This window comes from Pagrus major, chromosome 22 (assembly GCF_040436345.1).
Source record: "Pagrus major chromosome 22, Pma_NU_1.0".
Taxonomy (NCBI): Eukaryota; Metazoa; Chordata; class Actinopteri; order Spariformes; family Sparidae; genus Pagrus; species Pagrus major.
In genome coordinates, this window is record NC_133236.1 from 8986547 (window position 1) to 9010903 (window position 24357).

General features: G+C 37.7%; 3 protein-coding genes across 4 annotated transcripts; 1 reads left to right on the top strand and 2 right to left on the bottom strand.

The window, feature by feature from the left end:
* Positions 1-1218: 1218 nt before the first annotated feature.
* On the bottom strand, positions 1219-4785 carry LOC141018017 (hepatocyte nuclear factor 3-beta-like). 2 transcript variants are annotated; one of them, XM_073492863.1, is made up of 2 exons: positions 4708-4785; positions 1219-2510 (listed from the first exon to the last, which is right to left on the bottom strand). In XM_073492863.1, the coding sequence occupies exon 2, from the start codon at positions 2487-2489 to the stop codon at positions 1377-1379; it is 1113 nt and encodes a 370-aa protein (XP_073348964.1). In that variant the 5' UTR covers positions 2490-2510; positions 4708-4785; the 3' UTR covers positions 1219-1376. The 2 variants fall into 2 exon arrangements, with proteins under 2 accessions (XP_073348964.1, XP_073348963.1); XM_073492862.1 differs by having other exon boundaries at positions 4564-4785.
* Positions 4786-9269: 4484 nt separating this feature from the next.
* LOC141017853 (protein CEBPZOS-like) lies at positions 9270-14361 on the top strand. Its single transcript, XM_073492636.1, has 4 exons — positions 9270-9394; positions 10503-10620; positions 10742-10786; positions 11698-14361. The coding sequence occupies exons 2-4, from the start codon at positions 10503-10505 to the stop codon at positions 11778-11780; spliced, it is 246 nt and encodes an 81-aa protein (XP_073348737.1). The 5' UTR covers positions 9270-9394; the 3' UTR covers positions 11781-14361.
* cebpz (CCAAT enhancer binding protein zeta) lies at positions 11359-24193 on the bottom strand. Its single transcript, XM_073492634.1, has 17 exons — positions 23951-24193; positions 21062-22569; positions 20471-20702; positions 19671-19836; positions 19318-19406; positions 18711-18764; positions 18478-18580; positions 18249-18299; positions 18064-18130; positions 17483-17589; positions 17039-17099; positions 16733-16935; positions 16477-16512; positions 15602-15700; positions 15369-15430; positions 14848-14929; positions 11359-11969 (listed from the first exon to the last, which is right to left on the bottom strand). Exons 1-17 carry the CDS (start codon positions 24146-24148, stop codon positions 11812-11814), a joined length of 3276 nt encoding a protein of 1091 aa, XP_073348735.1. The 5' UTR covers positions 24149-24193; the 3' UTR covers positions 11359-11811.
* Between the last annotated feature and the right edge of the window lie 164 nt (positions 24194-24357).

A 24357-nucleotide genomic window follows, 5' to 3' on the forward strand; every position in this document is an offset into this window, starting at 1 on the left:
CAAAATGTAGTGGAGACGAAGTGTAACGCTGTAAATGGCAGTGATGAAATGTAACTGAGTACATTTACTGAAGTATATGATTTTGGTACTTGTACTTTACATATTCTGCTACTTTATACTTCCACTCCTGGAGGCAAATCTTGTACTTTTTACTCCACTACATTTATTTGATGACATGCTGTATTAGAGCCAAAGTAGAACATTTTTGAATTAATTTATTTTATTGACAATCAGATTAAAAAAAAACAGCACCGATTCCAAAAATCAGAAAAACACTGAATATCAGATCCGATAATCATTTGACCCTTCTTTTTTTTTACTGTTATCAAACAATGAAATTCTTTATGAAGCATTTATTGAACAACTGTAAAGGTTTAGAAACATGAGTTAATGTTTATAGATGAACTACACAGTCTGTATTATTAATATTCTCTCGTTTCTTGTCTTGTTTCATTTTATCTGTCACTGAATCACAGTTTCCCCACTGCTCACAACTAAATGTCCCCTGTGAGGATCAGTCAATTCTGATGTAATCATCATTGTTTATTAACTAATGACTAAACTTTAATTGACAATAAATTTACCATTTATTAACTCTCTAGTTTTGAGGAAGAAATGTTGGTGAGAAGAGAAAGATCTTCATTGACTTTTTTTTTTTATGACTAAACAAACTAAATAGACAAACTCTCTTTGTTTTCATGACTGAATAAACAAACTGACCTTAAAGAACAACACAGTTTCATACTGTTTTACTTTGTTTATATGTGGCGGACCCTGCCACCTTTCTAGCTTCAAACAGTGGGACCTGGGACCTTATTTTCCTCTGAGAACAGCTTGTTTATTCACTTGTGGAAAAAAATAAATATTTCTGAGCTTCTATTATTCCCTCATTGATATTATGAATATTAAAATTCTGAGTTTCCAAAACTACATAGTGCTCCTTTAATTAGGACTACATTTGATATCAGTAGCCTACTTTAAGACTTTTCCTCAAGCAGGGTGACTAAAGTAATAATTTAACATGATATCTTTACTTGTACTCAAGTATGACTTTTGGGTAACACTTTTTTCTTTACTGATTACTTCTGTTTTATTTGCACGTGTATGTTATTAATTTGGTTTTGGTTTGTTGCGTTCAAACAAATATGCGATATCTTATTTTAAACAAAGAGCACATGAGTTCAGGCTCAAGAGAAATAAATAAAACATAAAAAGAGGTTTTCATATAAAGACTTTTATCTGTTGCACATGTACAAACACACAAATGACAAATGTAGAATCGTGAAAAAACATTTTTAAATCCTTCAGACCTTCAACAAAACACTTTAAGAGCCTTTTATAAATGTTTTTTTTTTTTTTTACATTTTGAAGTCCTTTCAGGTGGAGTTCATGATGGGCCTGTGGGTGTACACGCCACGATAGTAGCTGGTGTCGGTGTGCGCCGGATCCAGGCCGGTTTTGGAAGCCACCAGCGCCCCGGACACCGGGCAGCCGTACCCTCCGTACGGCTCCAGTCTGTGGTGCTGCGGCTCGGACATGAGGTTGTTGATGGAGAACGGGTGGTTGAAGGAGTAGTGGTGGGGGTGGGGGTGGGGGTGGGAGGGGTAGTGGTCCGGCTTCAGGTGTGCGGCCTCGTGCAGCAGCAGCGGGTGGTGCTGGTGGTGGTGATGGGTGAACAGGTGCTGCGTGTGCGCGAGCGGAGAGGGCACGCGCACAGGGCTGGAGGGCTTGAGGTCGAGCCCGGCCGTCTTCACCTCTGAGGCCGGTGGAGGAGAGGAGGAGGGCGGGGAGTCGGACCCGCTGCTGCTGCTGGTGCTCACTGAGCCCCCCTCTGAGCCCGGCTTCCCCGCCGCCTCCTTCTCACCTGCCCCGGGGTGCTTCCCGCACTTGAAGCGCTTCTGCCGCCGGAGGTAGCAGCCGTTCTCGAACATGTTCCCAGAGTCCGGGTGCAGGGCCCAGAAGGAGCCCTTCCCCGGTTTGTCCGGTAAGCGGGGCACCTTGATGAAGCAGTCGTTGAAGGAGAGCGAGTGTCGGATGGAGTTCTGCCAGCGCTGCTGGTTCTGCCGGTAGAACGGGAACAGGTCCATGATCCACTGGTAGATCTCGTTCAGGGTCAGCATCTTGCTGCCGGACTGCTGGATGGCCATGGTGATCAGGGAGATGTACGAGTACGGCGGCTTGGCGTGCGTGTAGCTCCTCCGGTAGGGTTTGGGCTCCCTGGCTCGGAGGCCGCCGCAGGCCGGGCCGTACACCGGGCTCATCACCGGCATGCTGCCGTACGGCGGTGGGCTGATGGAGCTCATGCTCGGCGGCAGCGCGGCGCCCAGGCCCGTTATCCCGGCCCCCGGGCTCTGAGACACCCCGGCGGGCATCGACGAGTGGTTGACCCCCACCGGGTTCACGTAGTGCGCGTTCATGTGGCCGGTGCCGGTCATCCCAGGCGCGCTCATGTAGCTGTTCATAGAGTTCATGGAGAGACCGGAAGTCATGTTTCCTGCTGCAGAGTAACACTGAAACACAGAAACAACACAAGTTCAGCTGTTATGTTAATGCCCATTGTGTGTATACACACACACTATTTTTCAATGAAAATTTAAAATAGGCCTATTTTGTTAAAAAACAAAACAAAAACAAGATCACAGTCACATCAAATAAAGCTAGCGTTGATCAAACAAACCAACAATAGGCTACAAACATGCACAAACACCCGAAAGTTAAACGAAATTTCCTTTTGTACAACTTTACAAATATTATTTCACATCATAGATGCAAGTAGCCTAGTCTATTGGTTATTTTCATTATGGATCTGCTGGTTATTTTTCAGATTATTTGTTCAATTGTTTGGTCCAAAACACAAAGATATTCAGATTAACGATCTCATAAGACATTAAAAAGCAGCAAAGCCTCACATCTGAGACGCTGTGATGAGGAAACGGTTGATATGTTAGTTTAAAAATGACTTAAATCATTAGGCTGTGAAAATAGTTGATGATTCATTTCGAACTAAGAGGATTAAATGTTGCAGCACTACATTACTGCCTATCATTGTGGACATGTTTTATTATTATTTTAATTATTGTTTATTATTTAATTTCTATATCTACTCTACCACAAAGGCCTAATTGTAATACAGCCTACCAAAAACTAAGTTTAAAAATCATTTCATATTCTATTAAATTCTCATTTTCAAGCAACACTATGTTGCTCTAATTAATAAATCTACCAGGTTTTAAATTATTATGGTGCATTTCCATTCTCAAAGGACCAGCCTGATCACCACAAGAGCAAAACATACAGGCTGATCGTCAGTCAAGGATTTAAGGTCCAACACCTCCTGTTGTTTACTGGTGTATTGTAAACTCCATGAAGGATCTCAACATACAACCTGAAATATTTAACCTATAATATATTAAATTAGGTAGAGTGAATAGTATATAGCCACCATATTTTATGCAGTTTTTATTTTGATTGTTTCTAACAAACTATTTCTTTCCAGGACTCTTTAATTTAATTATTAGGATATTACCGACCTGTCTGCTTATTTCTAAATATGAAAGTAAACACTGTTTAACTGCTCAGAGGGCAAAACAAAAGAAAAGTATTGCATTTAATTACTGCAATCTGCCTAAAAATGTTTTTATAGAAAAGTAAAGAAAATGCAGAGACACGAGCTCAGTAGCCATGAGTGGAAGTTATTGGTTATTTATTTTTGTCTTTTATTCTAAATAATATTGATAATAACAAAATAAGCCTAAATAAATGTTGTTCTCACATTTTGAAGAAGAGTTCCTCAACATTGATCATGATGCTCTGATTTTCTTCCTGTTTTTCTCAATATTTGCAGTCTTTGCTCGTCATAATGAGAATAAAATACGTTTTATGAGAGTCATTGTGTGGCAATGCCTACATTACTGTTACCAAAAGTCAAATAATCTTTTATTTAAACTTAAAAGTAAAGAGAAGGTAAAGTCGGTTGTTTCAAGAGCAAACAAACAAAGTCTCAGTTACATGATTAAATGTCCACCTGCACTGGAAATTACGAGACTTATCTCAAGAACAATTAAAGACTCTTTGAAATTGTCTGCATTTGAGTTAAATTCAAAACTTTCATTATCAAATTAACAGGTTAGGATTATTCTAGACGTTTTTAAAAGCCTTAGTATTACTCTTTTTGCTCTAAAATTCACATTCAGATTTGCTCTAATCTCTGATCTCAATGCACTGCAGGAATTCAAGTTGTACAGGTTAATGGTTATAAATTAATTTAAAATATATACATTAGCTATACCAATAAAAGATAGTGAGAAAAGTATCATTTTAACAGCAAAATCCAGATTAAAAATGTTCTGTGAAGTCTATTTGTGAGTGTAGATTAAAACGTGGAGGCTTGTAAAATAAAACAGGCCCATGTTACTCTGTGTTGTATATAATAATGTTAATGTAGATGTTTATCTGCCTCTTCTGATAGATACACTCTCAGTCTGCGCTCAGTAAGTTAATATTTCCTCAGGACTAATATGCCGGTGGTCAGGTCAGATCTCTGCCGGTGTAGGGTGCACGGACCTCGGTCTCTCCGTAGTAGCCGCTCCCGCTCCAGTCCGGATGTTCGTGTCCCTCCATTTTAACGGCGCTCAGCATCGTGCACGCTCCAACACACACTCATCCAAACAGCTTCACACGAGGCGGGAAAACACACATGAAGCGCACCTGTCCTCCTCTGGCAGCAGGTACCGGCCGGTGGATCCTGGCTGCTTAGACCCGGGACTGACTCACACCTGAGCGGCGGCTGTGACCGACTGACCGGGACCGACTCTGCTCACTGAGCCGCTGGCACCTGCGCTCGAGCTGCTGCTGGAGCCAGCATCCAATCAGAGGGCTCCCTCAGCCCTCCTCGAGCTCACCAATTAAATATTCAGTCAACACCTCGGCACGAGCAGGAGGAAGTACTCACATCAGTTACTTAAGTAAAAGTACTCATGTCACACTGTAAAATACTCTGTTACAACTTAAGTATGATTAGGAAATGTACTTAAAGTATTAAAAGTAAAAGTACTCATATCACACTGTCAAATACTCTGTTACAACTTAAGTATGATTAGGAAATGTAGAAAGTATTAAAAGTAAAAGTACTTATATCACACTGTCAAATACTCTGTTACAACTTAAGTATGATTAGGAAATGTACTTAAAGTATTAAAAGTAAAAGTACTCATATCACACTGTCAAATACTCTGTTACAACTTAAGTATGATTAGGAAATGTAGAAAGTATTAAAAGTAAAAGTACTTATATCACACTGTCAAATACTCTGTTACAACTTAAGTATGATTAGGAAATGTAGAAAGTATTAAAAGTAAAAGTACTTATATCACACTGTAAAATACTCTGTTACAAGTTAAGTATGATCAGGAAATGTACATTTACTCAGGTACTGTAGTAGTTTCATTTTCTGGTACTTTACACCTCCATTAAGCTACATTTTTGAGGCAAATAATGTACTTTTCACTCCACAACATTCATTTGATAACCTTAGTTACTAGTTACTTTGCAGATTACATGCTGCATCAGAGCCAAAGCAACTCATTTTTAAATTAATTTAAAAAAAGAAACTAAACGCTGATCTTGATCATCAGCCAGGCTGATGATTGGTTGACCCACATGTCTGTACAATTTACTTGAACTTTTAATACTTAAGTACATTTGATATCAGATACTTTCACTCAAGCACTTTTACCAAAGTACATGATATCATTACTTTTACTCAAGTATGACCTGTGGGTACTACACTGGAAAATGGCAGGAGAATCACTTCAAAACTGCAAGTTAGTGCAGTACTTGAGTAAATGTACTTAGTTACATTACATCATTGAATAATTATGATACATTTATTAAATAGCCTTTATATATAATTATTACCCAGTGTAAAGTAAAGTATTTCTATGCTGGGGAACCACTTCTTTTATTAAAGTAAAGCACTGAGTGCTTTTTCTATCACTACATTTAAAACTAGAACTAATCACAGACTGTAAATACATTGAACAGGGTCTGATTTCATAAAAATCTTATTTTTTATATAACTTCAACGTTCATTTTTGACTTTATGAATTAAAAACAATCTCACCCAGAGGTCCATTTAGAAGCTGATTTGGAGTTTTAATGATTATATTGCATGTATAAGATTATTGTTCTTTATTTTGTGGATGAAATTGACTTTGTTGGTGGATCTACTTTCCTTTAAATCTCCTCTGTTGTCTTCACTGCTTTTCTGAAATGACTCTCAAACCCTCCCATGTCTCTTTCTGCTGCAATGTCTTCTTGTCTATTTTATGCTCCAAAAGATGTAGAAATTGATCTTTGTGTTGATCTAAATAAACTTAAACTTGTGAAAACATCTCACAGTTTGGGTCTTATTTCTGTACAATGCTCTGTTCTAGACTGACACTATCTGGGATCTTCCTCCTCCTCCTCCTCCTCCTCTTCTTCTTCAGTTTTTACTGTTTGCAGTCTGACCAAGTGTATTTACCTGGTGATGAATCTGAAAAGAGGACCGGGCAGACGGTACACACAGCCGAGGTGAAGACACAAGAGACGTTGGACCACCATGCTCTCTGCACACACAGACCTGTCCTCCCTGTGTGGACGTCAAACAACCCAAATATTTTCACCTTTTGTGTCCAGTGAGAGACTGAGACTGTCAGGCAGGAGAGAGGGGGCTGAAATTCTTCTGCTCGAGGTCATCTGCTGGTGCAAAAATCTGCTGAAGCGACAAAAGTTAGGACTCTTTCTCTTAAAATATGTTCACAATAAAAGTTACAAGGTTTTCTAAAAAATACACAAAATCTGAAGCTCTCCTCGAGTCCTGATGCAGGAGAGGAAACCTGGACCCTCTACTGATTATCTGTCTGTTCTCACACATTACAAATAACTGAATCACATGCATCTGTGCTGGTTATGAGCAGTGGTGGAACGTAACTAAGTACATTTACTCAAATACTATACTTAAGTATAAATTGTTGTTTACTTTATCTTATGTACCTTAACACTTCTTCTCCGCTACATCTCAGAGGCAAATATTCACAATATCTGCCTCTGTAGTGGAGTAGAATTACCAAGTTGCATGAAATAGAAATACATAAGTAAAAGTACAGCTATCTTTAAGTACTTGAGTAAATATATTCAGTTACTTTCCACTACTCTCAGTGATGTCGATCATACAAAAATCTGTTTTGTTGGCATTTTTGCTTGAAAAAATCATATAATCGATGAATCGACTTAATTATTGTTGCACTAAAATAAAATCAGTGATGGAATGTAACTAAGTACAATTACTCAAGTACTGTACTTGTACAGTAGCTACAGTTTCAAGGTACTTCTACTTTACTTAAGTATTTCCATTTTCTGCTATTTTATACTTCCACTCCACTACATTTAGGAGGCAAATATTCTACTTTTACTCAACTATATTTATTCGTTAACTTTAGTTACTAGTTACTTTGCAGATTACATGCCGCATCAGAGCCACATTTTTAAGGTAATTTATTTGATCAGCAATCAGATTTTTAAAAATACTGAAAAATCCAGAACATCAGATCTGATAATCAGTCCACCCATAATATACAGTATATACATACATGTCAATATATGTACAAGTTACTTTTACTTGATACTTAACTACATTTAACATCAGATACTTAGTAATAGTTTTACTCAAGTACTATTCGTATGAGTGAATTTCACTGCTACCAAAGTAATATTTAATGTGACATCTTTACTTTTACTCAGGTGTGAATTTTGGGTACTTTTAACAACATGGAATAAAATCTAAAATGGTCATAGCTAGTTCTGGTTGCTTACCTTGCCCTTTTTCTTGGCTGCTGAGGCTCATGGGTAATGTAGTATCTATCATTCAAAACTAACAGACAATAACAGTGTTGTTATATAACACGTTAGAATGACGTGTGTTCAGAAACATTAAAGTTATCAGTCAGATCTAACTTTCTTCTCTCCCACCACCAAACTTGAACCTGCTGCTGTAAACTGATGTGTTTGTGATTCAGGCGACCAAATATTATCATAGTTTAGCATGTGCAGCTGCTGAGAGTCCTGAGAGAGCAGCACCTGTGAGACTTTCCACGTACTGTATAATCTAACCTGCAGCAGGTGATCACTCACCTGAGAGAATACTGACTCTACATGAAGGAAATGTGTTGTTTCCCCTCAGAAAAATAGCCCAACACAGAAGGGTCTGCTTGTTAATGAGTATTTTCTTTGCATGTTTTATGAGTTATTTTCATGTCTTGATTTGGCTTCCTGCACATGATTTGCACTGAATAATAACTGTCCTCACTGTGTCTTTGATCTGCAGACTTTGCTCTGGCAAATCTGCATCTTTTCTTTCAGTCTTTGCAGGTAAAAATCTCAGGTTTAAATCCTCTCATCTGAAACCTCTGAGAGCTGCGCCACATTGTGACCACGCTGACACCTACTGGTGAGCTCCTGAAACTACAGCCGAATGAAATCTCAGTGCAGTGTGGGCACAAGACAAGGGTGGATGTGGATCTTTTTCCAGGTGTGAGTTAATGCACCTGTTTGAAAATGACGAAGGGAGACATCTGTCATTTCTTTAGGATGTTTTAAAAAGCAAAAAGGGCCCATATTAAATATGTCGAAGGCAAAGCACTGAGACTGTTATATGCCTTTTATGCTATTTTTTTTTGTCTATTCATTTTTGCCACACACATTTACCCACACATTCATTTATTTTATCTCAGTTTTTTTGCTTTCCCTAATACAGTACTCAATTTTACTTCATTCATTCATTCATTCATTCATTCATTCATTCATTCATTCATTCATTCATTTATTTTTCATTCTGATTCCTTTAGATAACTCGTAATCGTCTTACATTTTTGTTTTGTTTCGTTTTGTTTGTGTTGTCTTTCCTGTTCACACTATTTCAGCTTTGATAAGTTAATGTTCTTTTCCTGTCAAGTAAAACAAAATCTTTCAGTTGTAATAGTGAGGAGCCAGGAGTGGGTTATTGGTCATTAAAATAATAATAACACTGAAAACAATGAACGATTGATAAACACATAAATTAATAATTGTTATTATTATAATTATCATCGTAGCATTAGTGTGCAGAGGCTGTAACAAGTTTTTAACAACAGCATAGATCACCTGTATGAGAAAGCGCAAAACAGCTACTGTTGTCGATGTTTTGTACCAAACGAGCCTCCGTACTCCGGAAGTAGCGTGTGTCAGCCTTGCTTGTACATCACAGATGGTACAGAACAAGGGCAGGGGGGGATATTTGGCCTTATTTTAGCAACTTTTAGTGTTTGAATTTATTCATCAGACTCTTTGAATTGTTTTCTTTACCACGAATCTGAAGGTAAGGTTATTTTAGAGATTCAAATGACCGTTCAGGTTTACTGTTGACTCAGGAAGGTTAAAAATGTTTGCTAACCAATTAGCCACTAGCCTGTAGCTCATGTTCATCATGTCTCAAAATTGTGATGGGAAATAGATGAAAGTTGTGTTAATTCATTGTTTTTCAAGTTACCTCGTGACTGAAGCGACTGTCATCAGAAATCGCTGTTTCTCTGAATGCATGAAAATGGATTTGATAAATAATTTATTTGGACGACCGTTGAATAAAAGTAAAATACTGTTCCTTTTAGTAGTTTGTCAGGAGCGTCGGGACTTTTAATGACAGTAATCATAGCATCATTACTTTTTAACCTTTTTAAAAACAAAGTTCCAAGTTGTTTTACATAGGTTAAATCATGGTTGAGACATTTCAGAACAATAAATTGTATCAGTGAGACTACATAGACTATGACATGCAGAGAATCACAATGAAATAATCTTAAAGCCAAAATAAAAACGGCAAAATACCTCAAGTAATGTTGAAGGCTTGCACAATATGAATTATTTCAGTAGAACTTTAAATTAGGTAATAATCTTGACATGGCCGACCAACAGGTCAAAAACTCAAAGATATCCAGTTTAAAGTGATATAAAACAGGTAAAAGCAGCTGGGACAAGTGAGTGTTGAGAACATGTCATCTTCAAAAGTAATTCAAACAATAAACTGATCCTTAAAAATCCTTTAATCTTTTGTTAATCCAGTAATCAGTTAATTCACTTATCATTTGAGTCCCATTAAAAATGTGATTTATGTGATTTTTTTGATGCTTTTTAAAAAATGTGCAAATCTGATTTTATTTGTCACTGGATAAAGACATCAAAAGAATCAAAGCTTCAGAATAAACCACAGGGCTCATTTTTACTTAAATTGTAATGCCTGATAGTCGTTGAGATATTTCAGTGTTGACCAAAAAGGTGGTAAAACCAACAGTGGACAAGATGTTCACTGCGATTATCTCACAGCCAAGTTTATGTCTTTGTAAGTTGGCTGTCATAGCTGACTGAAAATGAATAAGAGGACTGTTTTTGTTAGTGGAAATAAAGTTTTGTTTGTGTCGATCTTTCCTCAGATGTCTCCCAAACCTCTGGCACCTCTGGCCAAGAAACTGATGAAGGGAGTGATCGTTCTGGAGCTGGTGGGCGTCTTCGGAGTGTATGGTCTTTTTCACAAGATGAACAACAGTCGAGGTAAAACACTGACAATTACTATTGTCAGATACGAACTGAAGAACCCTTAGACAACACTTAAACCTGTGCTGAGTTACTTTATATCCTCGAAGAGTTCATGTTTTGTTTCCTCCGCCTGCAGACTTCAGGAACACCATGAACAGAAGGTTTCCATCAGTGTTAGAAGGTGAGCAGATTAAGATATTTATCCTCCACTGTGGGTTTGTTTTTGACTAAATTTAGGCTTACAGGGTGTTGTTTGACATTTGATTTGTTACGATATTTCAGATGTTACCAGTTAAATTTTAATGAGCCTTAAAACGAAAAATAATTCATTTCACATCAGTCAGTAATCCAGGTTTAGTCACTAAATCTGCTGTTATACTGTTCAGTAACTGCTTAGAAAAGGAGCCATATTTATTTCATGTGGCAGCTCTATTGTGAATGAATACAGAGGTCACAGCGTTATCTTAAAAGGATCTGATTGTAAGCCACGACCTTCTGTAATGAACTCATGATGCGTCAAATGAGTTCTTCATAGAAAACCTCACAGCTGCAATGATTAATTGGTTAGCTGTTAACTATTAAGTTTAATTTAATTTACATTTTTAAAGGCAAAATTCTGATTCTAGCTTCTTAAATGTGAATATTTTGGGGATTATTTCCTCTTCTATGACGGTAAACTGAATATCTTTGTGTTTGTAATTAAAGCACAAAGATGTTCGTCATACAAATTTATCATAGAGAGATAAGACAAAGAAACGTTGAACGTGTTTAATCAGAACTTTGTCAGCAGTCTACATAATTAAACAAACTGTATCAGAAAATATCAATAACTTTAATTTCTGTCTTCATATAACACAGTAGCAGTATGAATATGAACTCTGTACAGAGTTAAAATAGAAAAAGAAATCTGCTTTGTTATTAAATTGTACTGACAGAAACATGAAATGTCTTTAATTTTACAAAAAAACTAAACCCGGCTCCTCTTCAGATCATATTTTGTCCCGTTAACCACAGAAAAGTGAAACAACAGTTTGCGTCTCTTCCATCAGCTGACTTGATCTGAAAACCAGTTCCTGCTGTGTTTCCTCCCAGTTTACTACCAGTCCAACGAGTGGGCGGGCGTCTACGGCATCCGAGAGGGGGACCATCAAGCCTGGTCGGCCAAACAGGACTGAAGCTGTCAGTCAGTTAAAGTTCACAGATGGTCTACTTCTTCCTCTTCTTGTTCCCGAAAGACTTCCCTCCCGCCCTCGCTCGGCCGAATGTCTTCTTCTTGAATATCGTCTTCTTCCTGCGCAGCGTCTTGACATCGCGGTCTTGCATCCAGTCGTCACGCTGAGCCTCCCACTTCAGCTGCTTCAGGCCTGCAGGGACAAACCGGAAGTGTTAGAAAAGATTATTATTAACAAACAACTACTTATTGTCAACATATACCATGAAAAGACAAAGTTTAAGGACTATTTAACAGTGGAGCTTTGAGGGACAGAAGAAGAAGATATCACACTTGTAAGTTGGTTTTGGTCTTTTCATGGGACTTGTTGACCTTTAAGAAAATAGGCTCATTCTTTAACAACTCAGTTAGTTCATGTCATGGATTTTCTAAAAAAAAAATGTAATGTTGAAACTTCTGTTTAATTTTAAAGCACCTTGCAAGATCCTACAGCTGTACTCCAAATACTTTTTAAGTTGGTATTTTTTTAAGTTTGGCCCGCTGAGCTAAATTTCAGCATTTAGTGATTCCTTGTATGTGTATTCTGAACCTCACCAATCACTTATTTTTCACTGGATTGGGTTGAAATTTGTCCTAAACATCCAAGAGACTGTAAGGAAACTTGGCAACATGTATTCATTTAAATAGTAGTTGCTGAACGGTTACAGTAATCAAATTAATGATAGGAAGTCATTTTTTACTGAACCTGTCATGTTCAAAGATTCATATCTCCACCAGTTTTCACTTTCTTGTAACCATATTTTGGTTCTGTGTAGTATTAATGTAGTTCTGTGAAATCCAGAAGCTATTTGGTCCTGCATAAAAAATTGAGTGCCATAGATCTAGTTACATATTGCTTCAGAGCTGATAACCCACTTTTTGGGTTATGTTGACTGTAGATTTTCCCAAGAAGGATTATGTTAATTTCCTTGAAACTTAAGCGTTGATATTCATTGTATACTTAAAAAAAATCAAAGATGTTATATCACTCTTCATCGTTTTGAAATTAGCTATTTTTTGCACTTTTCACTGGCTGTATTGTCACATTCAGTGGTTTTATTTCATCTGCAGATATTTGTACTGTGTTGACTTCAAGGTTTTCTATCGGAGCCTGTTTTTCATTGGGTTCTGGAAATTTGCAAGTTACAGCTGTTAATGGTTTGTTGCATATATGTGATGTCATCCTGTTCTGTGGACTGACTAACTGTAGAAAATTGTATTTTAATTTCTTAGCTTAATGCACATTATTTCACAATGTCAAACTTCTCTGAACCGACATCTGACATCATCAGCTAGTAGAATTGAAATCAAGACCGCAAGCCTGTGATAATGAATCAGGTTTGGGTGGATTACTGCAAAATGGATTGCTAAAAATGCAATTATACTTTATTTCAGTTTTAAGCAGTTTAACGTGATAGTGACATCATGGAGTCCTGCTTGACTGGATAATCCTAGAAGAAGCCAACTGTCACAAGACAGCCTATGGAGAAGTTGATTTTTTAAAGTTTGGCTGAGTTTTCAGAAATTAGTGCAGAGGGTTTGAAATTGTGAAATAGTATATGTATATTGAGCTAAGGAATTAAGATTAATCTTATGTCCACAGAACAGGGTGACATCACCTATATGCAACAAACCAAGCCATTTCAAGCTGTAACTTGCAAATTTCTAGAACCCAATGAAAAACAGGCTCAATAGGTATCAGACAGATAGAAAACTCAAAGTCAACACTGCAAATATCTAATGGGGAAATAAAACCACTGAATGTGACATTACAGCCACTAAAAAGGTACAAAAAATTAGCAAATTTAAAAACATTATAGACAATGAAGGAGTAATATTACATCTTTGAATTTAATTTGCACGCGCACACACACACAAAAAATGAGATTCAACACTTTCACATACAATAATGCTTTTTGGTGAAATCTACAGTCAAAATAATCCAAAAGCGTTTTATTTTTTTTTTTAAGCTCTGAAGCTATAATTAACTAAATCTGTGGCACTCATTTTTTTTATTCAGGACCAAATAATTTCTAGAAGTGAAAGAACTGCATTAATATTAACACAGAACCAAAGTTAAGTAGCCAAAAAGTGAAAACCAGTGGAGATAGGAATTTTTGAAAATGACAGATTTTTCGTTCTGGTAAAAAATGACTTCCTGATAGTAATTTGATGACTGTAACCATCAGCAACAACTATTTAAATAGATACATGTTGTAAATGAGCTCCACAGGCTAAACTTCAAAATTATTTGGAGTACTTCTGTAGGATTTAGCAAGATCTCATGAATTAAATAGAAGTTTCAAACATTATTTCTTTTTTCTTTTATCACAAAATCCATGATGTGAACTGGGGAAAGTTTTGGATTTTGGGTGAGTCACATGGACAGAAAAACACTGAACCAGGGACACTGGAGCAGGGAGGAGTAGAGTTAATTTATAAAACTGTAACTCTGACTGTTGTGAATGTGACTGATTTTCTCTCCATGGAGAAGTTTTTAACCTGGCTGGTATCCAGCAAACTGAATAAAAAAAACTTCCTGTTGACTTCTGGATTCATCTCGTCTTTTACTTCTAACATGACACCCAGAGCCTCCAGACTTCTACTGGAGACATTTCTAATCATATAAACCAGCGCTGTTTATAAAAATTACTTTGGCTATTAACAAAATCAAATTTTACCTACTCAACCCATTTAAACAGGAATAAAAAGGTGAAAATGAATTTACTTTGGACACATCTGATTCTACATTTTTTGTTTAAACTTCCACAAAATAAATAGATTTTATTTATGTAAAACTTTTAATATAAAAAAAAAAATGCTATGAAAGGTGCTATTTTAATTTAAACACTTTCTTAATTCTGATTCTTTGCGTATTGCGTGATTTCTTATTTCTCTGTATATAAAGGTTTTACATCTGTCTCATTTTGTTCGGACATACAGAAAACTAACCATTGAAATGACATTAAATAAAAATGAAGCCCTTTCAGTGTCAGTGTCAGATGTTAAAGGTTCACTCAGGTGTTTCCTACCTGCTTTGTCCTTGTTGGCCATGGCGTTCAGTCCCATGTTGTCAAACTTGGAGCCGGCGTTTTCATCCAGCAGGGAGCCAAACTGAAAACAACAACAATACATTTAACACACATATCAAATCAAACATCAACTTTACTGGAAATAAAGTAGCCTTGTTTTGGCTGTGCAACGCAGAAATGAGGCATTAATGGGAGTTTTATGAGTCTAAGTTTAAAAAACTGCATCAACACAAGTAAATATGAAACAATTAGCTGATTAACTTTTTTTTTTTTCAACCATGCAAAGCACTTTGTGACAAATAAAGTTATTATCTTTTAGTTTGAGTTGTAGGAATGAAAGGACAACATTAGAAGTTGTGACTGACATTTTTCAGGATTAATCAATACTCGGGTTAATAGTTAACAGCAGAAATGGAAAATAAACGTTTCTTTTTCCACAAGACCGGTGCAGAGACTCAGGGTAGATTTTTAGTTATACCACTGAACTATTTTAGTAAAAAGAGAAAAAGTTGTCTTCTCACCTCATCAGCTGAAGCAAACATGGCCACATCTTTCTTTCCTTTCTTCTTCCCCTGTTTGGATCCTGTGAGACGGGGCAGTGATCAATACATCAACTTTAAAACCTGCGATAAAACTAATGCAGCAGCTGGAACGTCATCCTTTTACTTTACTCACAAAGCAGGGAATCAACAGTCAGACTAAAGATTATTTAATTCTATGGTCAGACAAAGTACTAATAATATGTAAGACTGACCGATAGATCCAGAGAAGTCGAGCTCCTCTGAGGATTTCCGTTTGTTTCCCTTCTTGGTACGAGGAGTTATGTCTGGAGCGTCCATCTCATCATCTGAACCTGCAGAGAGAATCATGTTTTATTTCATTATTTGAAGCAGAAAAGTTTCATTAATAAAATTTTCTGTGAAAGGAACATATGAGCTTATATATTCATTAAAGTAATGTTTTAAAATCAAGGCTCAAGATTGACAAGAATAGCTCCTTTTTTAAATTTCATTCTTTAGTTAATTTTTAAATAAAATAAATCTTTTTACATGTATCTATGTATATGATGTTCATATGAAAATGTAGGTTCGGTACACTGATGTTTCTCTCACAACATATTGTCTTATTTTCTTAATGGTTGCATTGTTTCAATGTTTTCTAATTTCTCTCTTTTTAAGTTTTTTGAAATATTTTTGTGATGACATTTTATGGTTTGTGTGAGTTTCCTGTGTGTGTGCATACACAACCGGATGTACACATGTTCCACCTTTTAGTTTTTCTTTATAATCGTGTATAAATAAAAATGATAAATGTATTTGTAAAGCACTTCTCAAGCTTGGAGCACAAAGTTCTTTCCACAGACAGCTTAAAAACAATCACAAAAATAAAAGAAAAACCACAAGAGCAGCAAAGTAAAGGAACAAAATGAAAAGACTGTTTAAAAGAAATTTCGAAATAAATCATGCAAAATGTAGAACATGTGAAACTATTAAACTAAACCTAAGATCAGGTCGTTTCACAACAGAATCACATTAAGTTCATGAATGTATTAATGAATTAAAGGCCCCTTTTGTGATAATATTCGATTGTGTACTTGATGTCACATTTTGTATGTGAACTTTTACTCACCATCGAATGCAGCGTCGTCATCCTCCAGCTCTGGAACTGAAAGAAGACCAAAAAATTTATTAAAAAGGAAGATATTTAATTTAGGATTCAGGTCAGAGAAACATCTTCTAACTGTAAGATCACAGGTTCAAACACTGAAACAGCCAAAATCACTTCACATTCACACTGAACATGAACAAAAGCACGTACAAGAACCTGATACCACGAGAATATCAACATAAATATAATCTCAAAGTAAAACACTGATGTTCCTTACCTTCATCATCATCATCTTCATCATCATCGCCTCCATCAGCATCCATGAACATCCCTCCTTCATCTTCCAGCTCATCTCCAAAGTCTTCCTCGTCCATACTGCCCAGAGACACCTCTTCGTCGTCCAGGTCATCCATGTCCGAGTCGTCCATGTCTGAGTCCGAGTCCTCAGCAGCTTTCTTTCCTTTTTTATTCTTCACAGAACTGAAGAGACATGGAGGGAAAACAGTGGCGATTGAGTCAAGATGTTGCTGAAATGAATCAGTTAATACAAAATACAAATAAGGCTGAGAGCTGATCTGCTCACCCTGCAAAGTCCAGATTATCATCTGCCATCTCAGTGAAGTACGAGTCTCCTTCACAGGTATCTGTTCAAGAAAAGAACAAAAGATCAAGTTGTCACAAAAGATTTATATGTAGATTATTAAAATAATTGACTTTAGAGATTTAAAACAGAAACCACAAGAAAAAAAAACACATTATTCATTCATAAATTGAAGATAATTTTCAACTTGAAACAAACCAAAATATTTTTTAAGTAATTTTATTATTTTCAGGATATAAAAAAATCGTCACTTCAACTGTAATAATTCCATCAAAAACATGATACTGACGGGTTGATTGACTGAAGAAGCAAACCAAAATGTATTAACTAAAGTCAGCTGACATGAAGCACATTTCTGAAGTTTCTGGCGCCCTCTGCAGTCCTTTAAATGAACCTGCTCTGACTGCACCGAGTGTCTCAATTTACCGAGTAATTTCTCAAACTCGTCATCGTCCACGTCCTCAACGCTCTCGTTGTCACTGTCTGGTCGCGGCCGGCGGAGCTGCTTCTCCTGCTGCCGTTTCTTGAAGAAACTGTCAAGCGAATGAAAATCACAAACTGCATCAAAACTGTGAATCTGTCGACTTGAGACAGGTTTTGTCCAAAATATGAGTGAATCTGTGACAGAGCAACACAAAGTAAAAACTTCTAAACCAGAATTATTGTTTGCTGTTTGTTTTTATCATTTTTCCATTTATTTTACAATAAAATTTTATTAAGTGTTGCTTATTGTCTTTTTTTTTGTATTGTATATAAAGTGCTTTGTAACTTGTTTTGAAAAGCGCTACATAAATAAAATTATTATTATAATTATTAATATCATCAACAAACACAGTGCAGGTGGTCACAGAGACTTTTCTTCTTCTCTCAAAACTCTCACCAAACACAAAAACCAGTTTTGTTCAGTGTGTGTGAAGACAAAGAAATAAATTAAGAAATAAAAACTTAATTTGGTTAACAATAATAATAATAATAATAATGTCTCTACGGAGAAGTTTAATACTCACCGATGGAAGAAGATTTCATCCACGGGGACCTGACTTTCTTCTTTAGACAGAAACTCCTCACAGTTCACTGACAGACAGAAAAAAGTTCACGTCACTGAAAAACTAGAGATGTTGGAGACTTTTCACTTAATGATGCATAAATCCTCTAAAACAAGAAAAAAAGCACGTCTTTTGTTGAATCTCACCTGGTAAAACGTTGACAGGTAACTTCTTCATCGCTGCAGCGACTGTGTTTTCTAAGAAATACAAACATCAAAGCACAAATTCAGATTTTTTTTCTTCGTTTCTGGAGTTGTAGAATTCAGAATATGTGAAATCACTGTTCTCTTCTCTTTTAATGTGTTTTAGTATATCTTGTACGTTAGCACAGATACAGCAAGAATCAAGGAATAAAATAAAGGCTGTGTTTCTTACGTTTTCCCGTCAGCTGTTTGGGGTTTCTGAAGACGAATCGGTCCAAGAATCTGATGAGGGTGAAGTCCTGCAGAGGGTCACCTGTGTACTGGATCGACCCTCCCTGTGGAAACAACAAATAAAACTTCTGATGAACAAACAACATGTTTAAACCACCACAGAAGAAGAGGAAAGAGTTCCTGTCAGAGCAGAAATGTTTCCAACCAACTCCACAGTGTTTAAAGACGTTTTACCTGCAGGATGGTTTTTGCAAACAGCGACACTGATGGATGGAAGTGCACAGATAGCTGCAGACACAAACACAGGAAACATTCAAGATTTAAGAAAGCTGTTGAGATGTGTTCAGAAACTTTTAGAAAAAGGTCAGATCCTGCTGAGGGTTTACTAAAAAAAAACCAACTATTTATGAATTGTTACCATTTGTTTTTTCTATTCTTGTGAATATTACCAACAACAACTTTTTGTTGTCCCACAAATAATTGCGATAAACAATACTACAGTCATTTTATGCCACTGATATAATGATAAAATCATAGCAAAGTAATGCAAGTACAATCTTTCAAAGACCAATTAACTTTCTTTCCAGGATAATTTTTTTCCCATGTGTGAAACAGTTAAAAAAACAAAAAGTTCTGCACTGTTTCACACAACAAAAAAGCAGACTTAGAAAATGTCTCACCAGGATAAACAATTCTTCACTTGCCCCTCAGGGCTTCCATATCCTATTAATATTACCTATTATACACATTATAATATATAATACTTTCATATAAAGGTTTTAAACTGTATGATATCCAATGTCTTACATTTTAAACATTTTTTACATTTGTCTGTTCTCACCATCTGTAGCTCCCATAAAGTCGTGTGGTCGGCGCCGCAGAATAACGGGTTTCTGTGCAGTGGGTCGTAGTTCTGCATGCTCTTCCCTCCTGGAAGTTAACAGGAAGTAAAAACAACATTTAATATTCAAAAAGAACAACATGGAACATGGCTGTGTCTGCCGTTTAAAATGTAGAGGTCTGATTGTCAGTCACAGTAATTACACTGCAACTTTTACCTTAAAATGAGAGAATACTTTTAAAAAAAAGTATTAATTTATACTGTTGTTGTTCTACAGAATCCAAAGCTTCCAAATCTCTAAATGAAATAAGAACACACAACACTGATGGTAAATCTCAGAGCAGCTCACAGACCTTCCAGGTTCTTGTGATGTACCCATGATGCAGTGGGCTTTGCCTCCTCTGTCGCTGCACTCGCTCCTTCCTCCAGTTTGTCTGCGTCCACAAAGCGCTCCTCTTCATCATCATCCTCATCATCATTCTCCTCAGCAAGGTCTTTGAAGTCTTCCTCTTCCCCGTCCTGAGTAAATTACAATTTACAGTACAATTAGAAGAAAGCTATTATTTTAGAAAATATAAAAAAAATTGTCAGACACTGATATTATATTTTATTTATGGAAGCCCACTTCTGCCAAGATTACCTAAAAAAAACTGAATAAATGTAAAGAATTACAATAAATAGAACTTTTCATGGTCAGAATTTTGAAATACTAAATCTAAACTCTACTCATTGGTACATTAAAAAAATGGATTTACACAGGTTTTTGTATTATAATATTTTGTAGAGCTGCAACAATTAGCAGATTAATCCATTAATTGAACGACAGAGAAATAACTGGCAGCCATTTTACCAACTGATTCATCCTTTTTAATCATTTTTCTAAGCAAAAATACAAAGTTTTCTGGTTCTCAGCTTCTCAAAACAGAAGATTCAGGAAATAATCAGTTATTAACCACTGAAATAATCATTGCAGCTCAATTCTTTTTTCTTATTTTTAAAACCCAATTTCTATTTAAGATTATATTTGACATTTAGCTATTATTGGACATATTTCATGGTAAATATAGACAGGGAATATGGGGAGAAAGAGAAGGATCGTCTTAAATGACTGTTCTGATGAGTTAATGATGCCGACTTGTTGCAGCCTTCTTACCCCGCCCTCCTGCAGCAGCATCTTGAGGCCGGGTTTGGCCTTCATCACCTCCGACACGAGGAAGAGCGCTCCGCAGGCGAAGCTGGCGTTCTGCTCGGCGCTGACCTGCAGCAGACGCTTCACGAAGGCTTTGACCCGCCGCAGCACGATGTCGGCCTTCAGAGATTTGTACAGCAAGTTGAGGAACATGCTCTGTCTGCAGGACGACGACAGCCCAGGGTCCAGCAACTTCCTGCACAGAAGAAGAAGAAAAGACAATATTTTCATCCATTATTTCACTATAAATGTAGATGCAGACTCTCGACGTTCTGTGCTGAACATTCTTACGTTCTTTTTTCAGTTTTTATGACTTCTTCACCTCAGTCCTGAGATGATTAATTGATTATTGAAATAGCTGGCAATTAATTTAACAGTTGTTAATCGATTAATGCAATCCACTGCAGCTCTATCAGGATGAAGTTTTATTTCACTGTGGCTCACAGAGGTGGTTCTGAATTGGATGAAACATTGCTGTGTTTCATTGGATTTTGATTAATTTTGTGATTGTAAGATCTTAAACTCTGTCTGATGCAGTGCAGAGGGTGGTCTCACCTGTACAGAGCCACGTAGTATCGGTCAGAGATGGTCTGCTGAGAGTCCATCACCTGGAACAGCAGCATGAGCGCCTGCACAGCTGTGTTGAACTTCACCAGGTGAACCACTTTGAACAGCGTGTCCAGCTGCTCCTTTACCTTCTCGTCTCCAGTGCCGGCGTAGGGATACGCCCTGTTCACACCCGACAGCAGCACGCTCAGCATCTTTGATTCAATGTCCTTCTTCTTGATGCAGGCGCGAAAGAATGTGAAGTAGATTGTGAGGAGCTTGGAGGCGAGCTCGGCCTCGTCATGGCTCAGCTTCACCTGGCTGAGGAAGCAGACGGCGTAATATTGTGCCTTCGGGCTGACGTTGGGACGGAACATGAGCCGCTCCACCTCGCAGCACACCACCACCTTCATGTTGGGGTGTTTGTGCAGCAGCGTCTCCAGCAGGTACGACGCCTTGGCCGCTGTCTTGTAATCGGGGTCTCCCAGCTTGTTGACCACCTGGATGAGCAGCGCCCTCTCCTGCTCCGGCCGGTTGCAAAGCATCTCGTGGGCGGTGGCCAGTGCCTTCGCCTTGGTGGCCGCCACTGTGTCATGAGCCATCGTGTCCAGAGCTGCCACGAACTCAGCCACGTGGTGTTTCAACTGGTGCTCAAAGTACCAGAGGATGAGGCGGCGGTCGCGGGCGTCTCGGTTGCCGCTGGCCTTCTCCTCCAGCTGGTCGAACGGGTGCTGGGCGAAGGGGCGGAGCTTCCTGTTCTCCGGCAGCAGGTCAGACAGCAGCAGCTCTCGCAGGGTGTCCAGAGCCATCAGACCCATCCGCCGGCTGCCCTTTTTCTTCACCATGGACACCAGGTTCTCCATGTGCTCCAGCGTGTGAACAGGAGCATCCTGGATCAGAACCGTCATGGCCGCCATCCTGTCAGCCAGCACGCCGGAGGAAACGACGGTCTTCATCCAGTTGGAGTTGGCTCCTTTCTGCAGGTTCTTCTTGCTCTTGTAGAGCGCCACATCGGCCTCAAACAGCCGCTGGGCGAGCGTCTTGTACTGGGACACCAGTGAGGGATCCTGCGTGGTCGTCGAGCCCTCGGCAGAGTATTCCAGGTCGAACCACTTCCCTCCAGGTTTGATCAGCAGCACTTGTCGCTGCTGGAACTCAAACACATTCACATTCAGTTTTGCCTTTTTCACGGCGTTGGCCTGATTGTCTTTTATCTTCTTCGCCTTCTGTTTGTCCTCCACTTCCTGTTTGTTGTTGACTTTCTGCTGAGAGCTGGAAGCTTGTTCCTCCACTGAAGCTTTCTTGGCTTTGGCCTTTTTACTTTCCTTCTCGCTGGCGTCCGCAGTGTCGCCCTCAGGCTCGTCTGCGACAATCTGCACTCCACTGAACGACCGGATGCCCAGTTTGGTGATGAATTTCTCCAGCTCGCCCTCCTCCAGGTCGTCTATTGTTCCTTTCTTTCCTCCGTCCACGAGCTCGTTTGAGTCGTCTAAAGCGGCCAGCATGACATAGTCAGCCTACAGAGAGACAAGAGAAGAAGAAAAAGAAACCGTTGTTATAAAGTAGAATACACACCAATAATAACTTATTAATGGTTGCACAAGACAAGAAAACATCAAACACTTTGATTCATCAAACAAAAGAAGTCATATTTTTATTTGATATTTAACTTATTTGACCTTCTCTTTTACTTAACCAACTGTGAGTTGATTAACTGATGAAATTTCCAGGCTGCAACTTAAGATTGCTTTTATCATTTAAAACTCTGGCAGATATTTTACTAACTACAATTTACCAGACCAATTCGTTTTCCTTAAATTTCTATGTGTGCCAATATATATAACAGTCCAATATATTAAGTTTATCGCATGTTTTAAGTCTGTTGCTTGTTCCTTTCATGTGAAAATGTATGTTGTTTGTTTCTGTATGAAAGGTTTTATGTTGTCTTGGTCATGCCATCCTTGTAAGGAGATTCTGAATCTCAATGGAAATATTCCTGATTAATAAGGTTAAATAAAATAAAATTACATTAAATTTAGAGTGCTTTAAAGTGGTATATAATATAATAATATAATGATTCAATATAATGAATCAATCATTATAATAGCTGCCGATTTATTTTCTGTCAATTGACTGATTCTGTTCCAAACACAATATTATTTGGCAGCTGTTTGGCAGAACTGATCTGTTGCAGTTGTAGGTTTTGTGCTGTTGGTCGGACAAAACGGGTCATTTCAAGATGTCATCTTGGACATTGTCAATTTGTGACATTTTATGGACTACAAAAATAAACTTTTAGAAATTCACACAGATTATCAAGTCCCATAACATTTCCAGTTTTTCTCTTTTAACTTGGTGCTGCCTTATTGTTACAGTCAGAGCTGAAATGATGAACTGATTATAAAATTGACAGAGACTTCATCAGCAACAAGTCTTTAGTCGACTGATCATTTGAGTAAGTTCTCCTCTAGGCCCAGCCTCTAAAATGTTTCATATGATCCTCTTCTCTGTTTAATATTAATACAAATTTGCCTTCAGCTCTGGGAACTTGTGCTCGGCATTTTTTCACCATTTTCTAGCATTTTATAAACTAATATATTAATATAATTTATTAGATTACAGGTAGATTAATCAATGGCTATAGTCCTTTGCAGCCATGGTTATGTTGTCATTATCAGGTTGTGAGCAGATATATGGGTTAGTCAACCCAGTCTAACTTTTAGAGAAATGTTACAGTAACATTAATAGTTTACACTGACGTCACCTCATGTTTGATAGAAATGTATTTAATATCACATATACATTGTATACGTTGGTTTATGTTTGTTAACCCTCGAACACCTCCACGTTTATTAGCTGAAGCTGTGCCTGTAGTGAGGTTGTATCTGGTAAACTCACCTGTGTTCCTCCGAGCCGTAAAACCTCCTCCAGGTTGAACTCTTCATCTTTCTCCGCTCTGTCTTCTCCTTTATCAGCTGCCACATCTTCATCTTCCTCCCCGCCGCTGTTTTCAGCCTCCATGTCGTTTTCTTCGGGCTGAAATGTCACTTTTCTGGTCGCTTTGGATTTTTTACGGTGCTTGTTTTTCGCTGCCATGCTTGCTGCAGCATGAGGAAGACGTGACCCGGATGTGGAAGGCGACGTCACGATGGCGCTTCCGGACTTCAAAAAACAAAAATAATATATATATTTAAATTAAGAAGTAAGTTTGAATAGAAAATCAACATGAAACATTTCTTTCAGATTGTTTTATTTTTTGTATAAAAATGGTGTGTAACGAATCTGTCTAACCAGAGTTTTACGTA

Coding starts and splice junctions, on each gene's coding strand:
- LOC141018017 (XM_073492862.1), bottom strand. CDS start 4,638: ATGCTGAGCGCCGTTAAAATGGAGGGACACGAACATCCGGACTGGAGC. Junction 2,511..4,563: donor GCTACTACGGAGAGACCGAG/GTCCGTGCACCC, acceptor TCTGTGTTTCAG/TGTTACTCTGCAGCAGGAAA.
- LOC141017853 (XM_073492636.1), top strand. CDS start 10,503: ATGTCTCCCAAACCTCTGGCACCTCTGGCCAAGAAACTGATGAAGGGA. Junction 10,621..10,741: donor CAAGATGAACAACAGTCGAG/GTAAAACACTGA, acceptor CTCCGCCTGCAG/ACTTCAGGAACACCATGAAC. Junction 10,787..11,697: donor GTTTCCATCAGTGTTAGAAG/GTGAGCAGATTA, acceptor GTTTCCTCCCAG/TTTACTACCAGTCCAACGAG.
- cebpz (XM_073492634.1), bottom strand. CDS start 24,148: ATGGCAGCGAAAAACAAGCACCGTAAAAAATCCAAAGCGACCAGAAAA. Junction 22,570..23,950: donor TACGGCTCGGAGGAACACAG/GTGAGTTTACCA, acceptor GTCTCTCTGTAG/GCTGACTATGTCATGCTGGC. Junction 18,581..18,710: donor TTGCAAAAACCATCCTGCAG/GTAAAACGTCTT, acceptor TTGTTTCCACAG/GGAGGGTCGATCCAGTACAC.